The sequence below is a fragment of the Lepidochelys olivacea genome (genome assembly GCF_965140295.1).
Source record: "Lepidochelys olivacea isolate rLepOli2 genome assembly, chromosome: 4".
Taxonomy (NCBI): domain Eukaryota; kingdom Metazoa; phylum Chordata; order Testudines; family Cheloniidae; genus Lepidochelys; species Lepidochelys olivacea.
In genome coordinates, this window is record NC_140414.1 from 78,834,588 (window position 1) to 78,846,279 (window position 11,692).

The window sequence follows — 11,692 nt, forward strand, 5'->3', positions numbered from 1 at the left end:
AGACTAGGAGCAGGGCCTCACGGGCACTGAGGAGGAGAACGCCGTTACCAACCTCGCCCCGCCCCTATTCAGTTTGGAGTGTGGGGGAGGAGCAGACTCATAAACTTCTACAGCGGCCCTCAAGGCCCGCCGCCAGCCCTGCTCGCGCGGTGCATTTCGGGAGCTGTAGTTTTTCACCCCTCCCCGCCCTTGCCTACGCTGCAATGATAGAAACTACAGCTCCCATGAGCCCCCGAGGCGGGAGCCCGCATGCGCATTGCGGAGCGGTGCCGCAAGCTGGGCGCCGCTGTTGTTACATAGGAAACAGCTGAAAAGTCCCCACATGACAGTGGGGGAAGGAGGAAGCGGGGTGACCCGGGCGATGGACGTGGCTTTTACAGAGTGAGGCGTTTGGCCGCCACAGGGAATCCCCCAGCAGCCTCGCTTCCCGACTCGAGTAGAAGGGGGCCGAGCGGGGATCTCGCTGCGCCCCTTGAAGGAGCCCTGGTTTGCCCTTGGGAGAGGGGTTGTGCCCCCTGTTGTAGGGGCTCTGTCTGCCGGGGGGCGGAGGTGACCCTTAAGGGGAGGATCGTGCCCCCTGCAGGGGACGCTGCCTCTCTCAGGGGCGGCTGCTGATGGGGCAGGTTTAAATCCCTCCCTTGCAGCCAAGCGCATAGACAGCGGGGAAGTTTGATTCAGTCCGGGCGGCAGGGACGGATTCTGCTCCTCTGCCGGACAAAGGGGCGGCGCAGGCGGGCGAGGAGCCCGGGCGGGTCGGTAGCTTCCTCTGCCGGGATCGGGACGCTGCTGGAGCAATGAACGGGTTCGCCCCGGAGGAGGTGACCCAGAGGGGGGGGGATGCCGCCGCCGCCACCGTCGTTGCTGCTGTTGTGGCCAATGCAGCCGCCACCGTGGAGGTGCCGGCGCTGGGGTTAGGTCCCGGCGCTGCCGCAGGTACCACCGCCGGTTCTGCGGGGCCCCCCGGTGCTGCCGGCCCTGGGGCTGGGCAGCTGTGCTGCCTGCGCGAGGAAGGTGAGAGGTGCAGCCGGGCCGCCGGCAACGCCAGCTTCAGCAAGAGGATCCAGAAGAGCATCTCACAGAAGAAGGTGAAGATCGAGCTGGACAAGAGCGTAAGTGACGTGAAACCCCCTCCCCAAGCCCGCTGCGCGCCTCTGGGGCAGAGGAGGATGCCCGGGGGCGAGCGTGAGGGGCAGTCAGGGCCGGCCGGTGAGTGAGTCCCCTCTCTCCCTGCAGTGCGCTCTCATCGTGGCAGGTGGTCACGGCTACTCCTGCGGGGTCACTGGCCCCGAGCGCCCCCAAGGCAAGGAGACCCGGGGCTGGTGGGGCTACCGGGGAAGCGCCTTGGGGCTTTTGTTGTCGCTATTCACGGGACAATGTGTCTGAGGCGCCGCGTTGCAGCTCTCCGCGCAGGACGCACTGCACAATCGCTCCCCGCAGCCTTACTCCGGCCTCAAGAGTCGCCCCCACAAAGGCTTAAACTACTTCCCCCTTCCCCGCCCCAGCGACTGTGAGACTTGAGGCAGCCGCTTCTATGTTAAACTGTGCTGGGCTTTGCCCTTGGTACGGTCGGCTGACGCTGGAAGAGTGAGTGAAGCTTCAACTGCTTCTGCTCAGTGTGATGGGGGGAAAGGCTGCTGCTCTTTCTTCCTCCTCCCTTCTTCTCCCTCCGGAAAAGTCAGGGTGGCATTCCAGAGAGAGGCTGTTTGTCCGGCTGCCCCTGGACTGCAGGGAAACCGAGGGGCTGCACGTCCCCTCCGCCACCCTTCCAGAGTAGGGACTCTCTACATGTTTGTGTGGCTGACTCAAGTGAGGGCAGCAGACTTGGCCGCTCCGCCGCGTGTTGTACTGCTGCGCGTCTCTCTTTGCCACGGTGTCTTCCGCTTGGCAGCCATCAGGCTTTTCGTAGTGCTCCTCTGTCTGTACAAGAAATCGCCACAAGCTTGTGTCACTGCGCAGGCAGGACGAGCCCTTGTCTCCCTTCCCCAGTCTGCTGAGAAAGAAACACCCTTTGGTAGCAGATACATTTCTAAGATTCGGAGCAGTGTTAATCTGCAGAGCAAATGTCTGCCGGCTTCCTTCCCTAGTGAATACTTGTTTCTTCAGAAGAGAAATTCACGAGTATTTGGCGATTGATATTTAATTGACACAGCAGAAGTGTTAGGGGATGCTGTCCCGAAGAGGGGCTTCTAATATGCTTGTTACAGTTACCACCTTCAAGAGATTGGGTAAACTCCTGTTGTTTGGGAAAAATGATTGCTAATTTCTATTTGTGCTTCTGTTGAGGGTTGTGAGCTTTCTCTTTGAATCATGGTTTATGAGAGCGCTCTTGTGAGGTAAACTTAAGCGAACTCTAAATGGGCAAAGAAAACTCTTTTTGCATTAACAAAAGGAAAAGCTTAGGACTCCAATGTTTCAGTTTATACGTTTAAAGAAACTTCATTTAGGCCTCCAATTTGTTTTTATCATCCCAAATTTAACTTTCTACGTGCTTGATTTCCACCCCCACCCTGTGCACCCACAGCTCCAGTTGAAGCCAGTGGGAGCTACTGGTGCATAGTAGCCCTCTATGTTTATATACATTTCCTCTATAAAATAACTTCTTGCCAGATTTTTTTCCGGTTTTTAGGCACCTAACTACTGGCCCTTCATCTCAAAATGAGCTGATTCCTAGAAAAAGGACATTTTTAAAAAATTGATGTGTATGTATTTTATTTACAATGACTTTTCATGGATGGTGGAAGTAAAACCTAGGAAGAGAGCTGTGAAGTGAGACAGCTGAAGTCTTGCTTTTTTGTCCATTTAACAGAACTTCAAAGTAATTTTCATACCCCATTCCCTGCATTCTGATGAGTAACCTAAGAGGGCTGTACTTGGCTTTCTCTACAGCCTGTTAATACTAATTTTGAATTGGCTCACTGCAGCAGTACAGTGATACAAGGGGTTTTCTAGGCCAAATGGGATGCAGTAAGTTATAGCATCTCAACTTTTATCTTGTGGGTTCTGGTAGAAACAGAATTCTTAAACTCATAATTAATGTTACGAAAACCTCTTGATGGATATACTTCAGGGTAAATTACTGCAGCATGTAGTTTGCATTATCATGTATTTCCTGGATGTTAGACTAGTGTGGATTTGTGTTTAAAACATGCATTGCTACTTTTTTAGGCAAGACATCTTTATATTTGTGACTTCCACAAAAACTTAATTCAGAGTGTGCGAAACAGAAGAAAGAGAAAAGGCAGTGATGATGATGGTGACTCACCAGTGCAAGACATCGACACTCCAGAGGTAGCTGAATAGTTGTCCTGGCTATTGTCATGTAAAGCTTGTTCTTAATTGCTACCAAGTCTGTGTTACTGCAATTTTTTCCAATGTTAATTTGTTCCAGGGGTGGGAGAGCTCCTGTTTCACTCACTTCATTAATATGTTTCATTTTAATGTTTCTTTATCAATTTTGATATAATTATATATTCAAAGATATTAACATATATAATTTAATTGATCGATACATTTTCATTTTGTTTTACACACAGTATTTTTCCCAGAAAGGAAAGTTGGAGTTATATACCAATTTTAACTTTGATAAAGGTTCCTCCTTCATGACATTTTCTCCACAGATTCCCAGTGGGGGAGGCATGCGCTTACCCATACAGTAGCAGAACCATTTTTGAGTAGGAATTGGTTGTTAGAGTGCACACTTAATTCACATGATTCCTAACATTTCATAGACTGAGAGTATAAACACCTCAACTGTCTCCCAATGCCTCTCTCTGTTCTGCCAGAAGGGTCACAGAGCAATTCTTTCAATTCCTCCATCATATTAGCATTACATAATTAGTAGTTCTAGTAGGGTGTAGTGAACTTGAAAGACATAGTTCAATATTTGTAGTTTTTTAGCTTTTGTATCAGTTTTTGGTAGGGGCTGCATTGCAGGAGATGGCAGATTAATGTAGGAAAATGGAGTTTAAAAGGTGTTCATCTTGACCTGCTGTGTTCTTCATTTCAGATGGGCATTACCTGGGAAAGGGCACTCAGCTGGAGGCTGTGATGCCTGTGAGATTTTCTCCAAAAGGCCTCCAAAAGCACTTTACTTCAGAACTTGCTCCTTCAAGTGTTGTTGGCAATCCATATGTCCATACTGCAATTAAACCCCTGTGGCTGGCCCTGACTTAAACAGGGCTGTTTAATTGCCATGTAGACATTCAGGCTCAGGGGAGAGTCCCAGAGGCCAGGATCCAGCCCAGGCCCCAACATCTGTACTGCAATTAAACAGCCCATAGCCCGAGCCCCAGAAGCCCAAGTGAGCTGACGTGGTTCATCCGCAGGTATTTAATAGCAGTGTAGACATACCCAAAGTGTCTCCAGGCATTAGTAGTATGGCCACTAAATTTCCCTTAGTGCAAAAATCTTGGACTGGAAGAGGGCAGCTCCCTTTTAAAGGCTCTGATGGAGGGGCTGTCAGTAGTCTCAGAATAGTCATTTTTGCTGCGTCCTGTTTCTCTTCCTTGTAAGATCCATTCATCAGTTAATAGAAAATTTTATCTAAAATTACTTTTCTATCCACACTCCTGTACCACATTGATGACACCACAGTGCTTTTGGAACCATAGTTTCTGAGTATATCAATGCTGGGTTTTTTGTTTTTTTTTTTCCTGTGGGATCTGCATTTCTTGGTGCAACTGATCTCATGCTATGGATTTCTCTGGATCATAAAAAGCAAGTCACTTGCCAGACTGCTGCAGCTGCACTTCCAAAAGAAGCCTAGCTCAGGAACACATTTGAAGAGCCTCAGTTGTCAAGTCTTGATAACACCAGAGTTTCTTACCCAGGTTTTCCTCCATATGGGTATCATGCATCTTAGATGTGTGTGGCTGTATGTTCTTCCACTTGTTGCATCAGTGGCCTCTTGAATATGAGATCAAGGTCTCCTTCGAAGAAGAGGAAGGGTCCTCCAAGGATGCCTTGGCCTCCATCTGAGTTCCCAGGATCAGTAGTTCTTTGAAGTGGCTTCTGCACATTCTCACTGATGGAAAAGGTATCCCCAGCACTGCTAGCTTCTGGAATCTTGTGGAAAGCTTAATCTGCCTTTCTACTCTGATGGAGTAAAGGCTTCTCAAATCAAATACTGGTTTGAGGAATGGGACTCCCCTAGACAAATCAGATGTAACTAAGGCCCTACCAAATTCATGGTCCATTTTGGTCAATTTCATGGTCATAGGTTATTAAAAATTGTAAATTTCATTATTTCAGATATTTAAATCTGAAATTTCATGGTGTTGTAATTGTAGGGGTCCTGATCCAAAAAGGAGTTGTGGGGGAGTCACAAGGTTATTGTAGGGGGGAATTGCGGTACTTCTGCACTGCTGCTGGCAACGACTGCCTTCAGAGCTGGGCAGCTGGAGAGCAGCAGCTGCTGGCCGGAAGCCCAGCTCTGAAGGCAGAGCCACCACCAGCAGCACTGCAGAAGCAGGGATGGCATGGTACGGTATTGCAGCCCTTACTTCTGCACTGCTGCCTGCAGAGCTGGGCATTCAGCCAATAGCTGCTGCTCTCTGGCCGCCCAGCTCTGAAGGCAGCACAGCAGTAAGGGTGGTAATACCGTGACCCCTCCCCCCCCCCCAAATAATCTTGTGACCCCTTTGCAACTCCCTTTTGGGTCAGGACCCCCAGTTTGAGAAACACTGGTCTCCCCTGTGAAATCTGTATAGTATAGGGTAAAAGCACACAAGACCAGATTTCACATGGGGAGACCAGATTTCATGGTCCATGTTGCGTTTTTCATGGCCGTGAATTTGGTAAGGCCCTAGATATAACACATAGGCATCTGATTCTGGGATGACAGGGCAAATGACACACCTCTTCACCATTCTTTGGTTATGGAGGAGCTATGGGGCTGGCACCATTCCAAGCTTGGCCAGGTTTCCAAGTGTGCAGTAGCTCACGACTTAGCCTAAAAACTATCATTAAGGTTGCTTCATAGTATTAAGTTAATCCCTTCTCAATTCTCAGGACATCAAGATGTTGGTTTTGGGAGGGCAGTGTTGCAATCACTGTTCACCTGGCAGGTCTTCTCAGTCAAACCATCTTCTCGGGGATGTCACTGCTAGTTCATCTCCTACAGTGGGGCTGTAGGGTGATCAAATCAGGAAAAAGAAAAGGAGGACTTGTGGCACCTTAGAGACTAACCAATTTATTAGAGCATAAGCTTTCGTGAGCTACAGCTCACTTCCTCAGATGCATATCGTGGAAACTGCAGCAGGCTTTATATATACACAGAGAATATGAAACAATACCTATTCCCACCCCACTGTCCTGCTGGTAATAGCTTATCTAAAGTGATTTCCAGCACAAATCCAGGTTTTCTCACCCTCCACCCCCCCACACAAATTCACTCTCCTGCTGGTGATAGCCCATCCAAAGTGACAACTCTTTACACAATGTGCATGACAATCAAGCTGGGCTATTTCCTGCATAAATCCAGGTTCTCACATCCCCCCCACCCCCATACACACACAAACTCACTCTCCTGCTGGTAATAGCTCATCCAAACTGACCACTCTTCAAGTTAAAATCCAAGTTAAACCAGAACATCTGGGGGGGGGGGGGTAGGAAAAAACAAGAGGAAACAGGCTACCTTGCATAATGACTTAGCCACTCCAAGTCTCTATTTAAGCCTAAATTAATAGTATCCAATTTGCAAATGAATTCCAATTCAGCAGTTTCTCGCTGGAGTCTGGATTTGAAGTTTTTTTGTTTTAAGATAGCGACCTTCATGTCTGTGATCGCGTGACCAGAGAGATTGAAGTGTTCTCCGACTGGTTTATGAATGTTACAATTCTTGACATCTGATTTGTGTCCATTTATTCTTTTACGTAGAGACTGTCCAGTTTGACCAATGTACATGGCAGAGGGGCATTGCTGGCACATGATGGCATATATCACATTGGTGGATGTGCAGGTGAACGAGCCTCTGATAGTGTGGCTGATGTTATTAGGCCCTGTGATGGTGTCCCCTGAATAGATATGTGGGCACAGTTGGCAACGGGCTTTGTTGCAAGGATAAGTTCCTGGGTTAGTGGTTCTGTTGTGTGGTATGTGGTTGTTGGTGAGTATTTGCTTCAGGTTGCGGGGCTGTCTGTAGGCAAGGACTGGAGACAGCCCCGCAACCTGAAGCAAATACTCACCAACAACCACATACCACACAACAGAACCACTAACCCAGGAACTTATCCTTGCAACAAAGCCCGTTGCCAACTGTGCCCACATATCTATTCAGGGGACACCATCACAGGGCCTAATAACATCAGCCACACTATCAGAGGCTCGTTCACCTGCACATCCACCAATGTGATATATGCCATCATGTGCCAGCAATGCCCCTCTGCCATGTACATTGGTCAAACTGGACAGTCTCTACGTAAAAGAATAAATGGACACAAATCAGATGTCAAGAATTGTAACATTCATAAACCAGTCGGAGAACACTTCAATCTCTCTGGTCACGCGATCACAGACATGAAGGTCGCTATCTTAAAACAAAAAAACTTCAAATCCAGACTCCAGCGAGAAACTGCTGAATTGGAATTCATTTGCAAATTGGATACTATTAATTTAGGCTTAAATAGAGACTTGGAGTGGCTAAGTCATTATGCAAGGTAGCCTGTTTCCTCTTGTTTTTTCCTACCCCCCCCCCCCCAGATGTTCTGGTTTAACTTGGATTTTAACTTGAAGAGTGGTCAGTTTGGATGAGCTATTACCAGCAGGAGAGTGAGTTTGTGTGTGTATGGGGGTGGGGGGGATGTGAGAACCTGGATTTATGCAGGAAATAGCCCAGCTTGATTGTCATGCACATTGTGTAAAGAGTTGTCACTTTGGATGGGCTATCACCAGCAGGAGAGTGAATTTGTGTGGGGGGGTGGAGGGTGAGAAAACCTGGATTTGTGCTGGAAATCACTTTAGATAAGCTATTACCAGCAGGACAGTGGGGTGGGAATAGGTATTGTTTCATATTCTCTGTGTATATATAAAGCCTGCTGCAGTTTCCACGATATGCATCTGAGGAAGTGAGCTGTAGCTCACGAAAGCTTATGCTCTAATAAATTGGTTAGTCTCTAAGGTGCCACAAGTCCTCCTTTTCTTTTTGCGAATACAGACTAACACGGCTGCTACTCTGAAACAAATCAGGAAAGAGGAAAAAGGGGTTTCTTAATAGTGATGTTTGTTCTCCAGATGGTGCCCTTAAATAAACCTTTTGAGAATAGAGAAACTGAGGGAGCACTGGGCTGAGATGTGGGTATTTATTATATCCTATATTATGAAATGTAGGACTTAAGGAGATTCTAACCCCTGATGGACAGTAGTTCTGTGGGACTCTGGCTATGCGCATAACTCCTACATTGTGGCTGTGTAGAGGCAAGATACTTCACCTTTTAAATCATAAGTACATTACAATTAATAACAAATTAATCCTCTCTTTAGCCCAGCTAAAGATACATGCTAACTTTAATGATCTTTTTCTTCCTTTCTAGGTTGACTTATATCAGTTACAAGTAAACACACTTCGAAGGTACAAAAGACACTTCAAGTTACAGACCAGACCAGGACTTAACAAAGCACAGCTTGTTGAAGTATGTATGAATGTCTGTTCCGTAGCTGACAATGTAATTTACTGTTACTTGTGGCTCTGGAAAATGTGATCATTACCAACATATTAGCATAAGTAACATATATTCTTGTCTTTAGTCAACTATAAATGTTATCTATCATTGCCATAGTTAATATACCACTGCATTATAATTAGATTGTATCCTGCTCCACAAACTCTTCTCTTTGCATAAAGAGAACATGTGGATTGGATTTTCTGAAAATAAAATGAAGTTATTTATCTAATTTCTCCTCCATGATCTGGTCTTTCTGTCCCCAATTCCTGAGCCAAGAGCACTCTAGTTAAGAAAGAAAGTCAAAAGTAAAAGCTCAGGTTAGAGGAAGGAAGTCGGGTTTATACGTATATACTCTGAAAGAATCCCGAAGTAGTTTATAGAATCGCAACATTGCTATTCAGAAACATGTAGCTTAAGACAAACAATGGGCCTAAATCTACACTCAGTTACCTCACTGCAAAACTATAGGCTTCAATGACACTGCTGCTTTGCAGCTAAAGGCAGAATTAAGTTATTCTGTTATTTTTGCAGTAAAGTTCTAGTATAGTTTAAAAGTACAATTAATAGAAATATGGGTACAAGTAATAGTAACAATGAGAGATCTGGGCATCCGATTTCATGTCTCTTCTTATAAGTGCGGAAACTTGCAAAACTAAGAGCCACACAAATACTGAAATATCTGTAAGCACAACAGAATGCTAGCATGTTTGCAAATTTTGGTCTTCTGAAAATATAATTTACTTGGTAAGAGATCAGTATTCTAGTCAAAACAAATAGTTTAAAATGTGGCACAGCCTTTACTTTAGGGAAAAAAAAGGGACTCCATTTTGCATTGCAAACACACAGATCTGGAATGTTAATTTAAATACTTCTTCTGAAAATTGATGGTCCTCTGTTAAAATGCTATCTGAATCTTCATTGTGTTGTCTAGTTTTATGAAATGTTATGGTGAATTGCATTTGTGTGTAAGCATTTTGTAGATCTCTCCACTAATCAGTGTGGATTAAAGCCAAAATTCGTAAATGTATGCAAGAGGCTGGTCTGTAAAAGAACAGTATGTTGCCAACACTTTTGCAACTGCAAGTATGAGTTTAAAATTACTGTATATTATTCTCTTTGTATGCGACTTAAGACAAGGTTTGAGCACTTATTAAATTGGCAGAAATGTGACTTGAAATAAGCCACAAATGGCTTTTTCAAAATAAAAATGGAAACTTAAGAGTGTATGCTGATTTAGTTGCATATTATAAAATACTTAATAAAGGAAGAATAAAACTGTAGGCTACTATAAAATTCTGGCTAGTCTACAACCAGCTTGTACTGTTCATTTTTGCCAGACTTCTGGGTAGAACAGTGGGGGCTACAACTAGCTTTTGTTGCTTTTCCAGTGGCCATGAAGTGCCAGATTCAATGTTTTAGAGCTACCTTCTTTCCAGAGGTGTCATCTGTGACCTCCCCAGTTGATCACCGTTTTATAGCAAACTTGGTTCTTGGGAATGATGCCAGGAAATTCTGAGCATGTTCATTGAGTCACCAGATGTCCTAATGCAGTATAGATGCTTTAGTAAGTCAGTTAGAATTGAACTTTTAAAGGTACACTGTCACTTAAAAAACATCACCTTTCTAAATGGTTAATTTACTGTCTTCACAAGTAACTGTTGAGATTACTGTAACTAAAAGAGATTGAGAGGGATTTTTTTGGTTTACTTTGTGCCTTTCACTAAACTTTGTGTAGTCATTTTCTCCTCTTCCTCCCCAGCATGTATGGGCATTTTGCACAGCAACAAGGGAGAGAGTGATATTACAAATCCACAGTAACTGGCAGGGGGAATTGTTTCAGGTACTACCCCTGCTCCCTACTTAGATACATCTTGTAACCAACAGTCTTATTTTCATAAAGGGTAAAAAAAAACTCAAAAGCAGTTAAGTGAGGTAGGAGCCTTTTAGAAAGATTTGACCAGTTTAAAGGGCCGTGACCAAAGCTGAACTTCACCCTTGCTGACTGCTCAGTTATTACATGTCTTCCTCTTTATAATCAGGTTAAAAAACCCAGGGACAAGCTCTTCTACCCCTCCAAAAATGATCAAATGCAGGGCCTTTCCAATATAATAATGATCCGGGACTTCCCATTTCTATTATATTCTACACTCAAGCACTGTACACACTCCTAAGTACCTTTTGTGGACTCTTACCTCTCTTCTGAAAGGTCAGCTTTGTGTAGCTGAGAAAGCCATGGATTTCACTGGATTGGGTCCATCTACTGCAATTCACACTTTAGACTATTGAAATGATACACTGTCTAATCCTTGTGTGATCCAGACTGTTGGATGGAGGCAAATATCTTCACCCCTGCTAGTATTGATTTGTTTGATCAAATCTTTAAAAAAGGAATAGATGTCAAGTTTGTGTTTAATTCTGAATTTTAGTTCCATTATCTAGGAAATGTGAACTTGTTGATTTGTATGTAACCAAATGGCTATTTAATTTCCTTAAACTTTCTCTTTATAGATAATTGGTTGCCATTTTAGGACTATTCCAGTGAATGAAAAGGATACCTTAACATATTTCATCTACTCTGTGAAGAATGACAAGAACAAACCAGATCTAAAGATGGACAGTGGTGTTCACTAGGATGGAAAAAATGGGACTAATACTCAAGTTGCAGATCTAAAGACTGTTTTTGACATGCAGATGCTTTCTTTGTAACTTTTTTCAGAGAACTTCTCTGATTTTATTTTTCATGGTCTTGCTGACTCTCTGAAAAACAACCTCCTCTAAAATGAGATTTCCACAGCAAAAGTATTTTAAATAAATATTATTGATACTGTTGCTCAAGTGTTCATGTGTGTTTGTAATTTATTTAGTGAGTTATTTGTACCTAATAATAGTTTGGGTTTTGCCTACATATATTTAAAGTTATTAAAAATATTCATTGTATTTTTTTAATTATAGAAGTATGCTAAAGATTAGAGTGTGAAATGTGTTTTGAAATCATCACACTACAACATGATTTTATATAGTATAAAATTTAG

General features: G+C 44.3%; 1 protein-coding gene across 1 annotated transcript; it reads left to right on the forward strand.

Moving 5' to 3' along the window:
- The first annotated feature begins 242 nt into the window (after window positions 1-242).
- Window positions 243-11,457, forward strand: SAP30 (Sin3A associated protein 30). Its single transcript, XM_084626309.1, has 4 exons — window positions 243-1,109; window positions 3,166-3,288; window positions 8,529-8,627; window positions 11,169-11,457. Exons 1-4 carry the CDS (start codon window positions 795-797, stop codon window positions 11,289-11,291), a joined length of 660 nt encoding a protein of 219 aa, XP_084482435.1. The 5' UTR covers window positions 243-794; the 3' UTR covers window positions 11,292-11,457.
- The last annotated feature ends 235 nt before the right edge of the window (window positions 11,458-11,692 follow it).

What these genes read in the sequence shown, in the direction of transcription:
- SAP30 (XM_084626309.1), top strand. Translation starts at nt 795, where the DNA reads ATGAACGGGTTCGCCCCGGAGGAGGTGACCCAGAGGGGGGGGGATGCC. An exon ending in AAGACATCGACACTCCAGAG is followed by an intron (nt 3,289 to 8,528) that starts GTAGCTGAATAG and finishes CTTCCTTTCTAG; the next exon opens with GTTGACTTATATCAGTTACA. An exon ending in ACAAAGCACAGCTTGTTGAA is followed by an intron (nt 8,628 to 11,168) that starts GTATGTATGAAT and finishes TTCTCTTTATAG; the next exon opens with ATAATTGGTTGCCATTTTAG.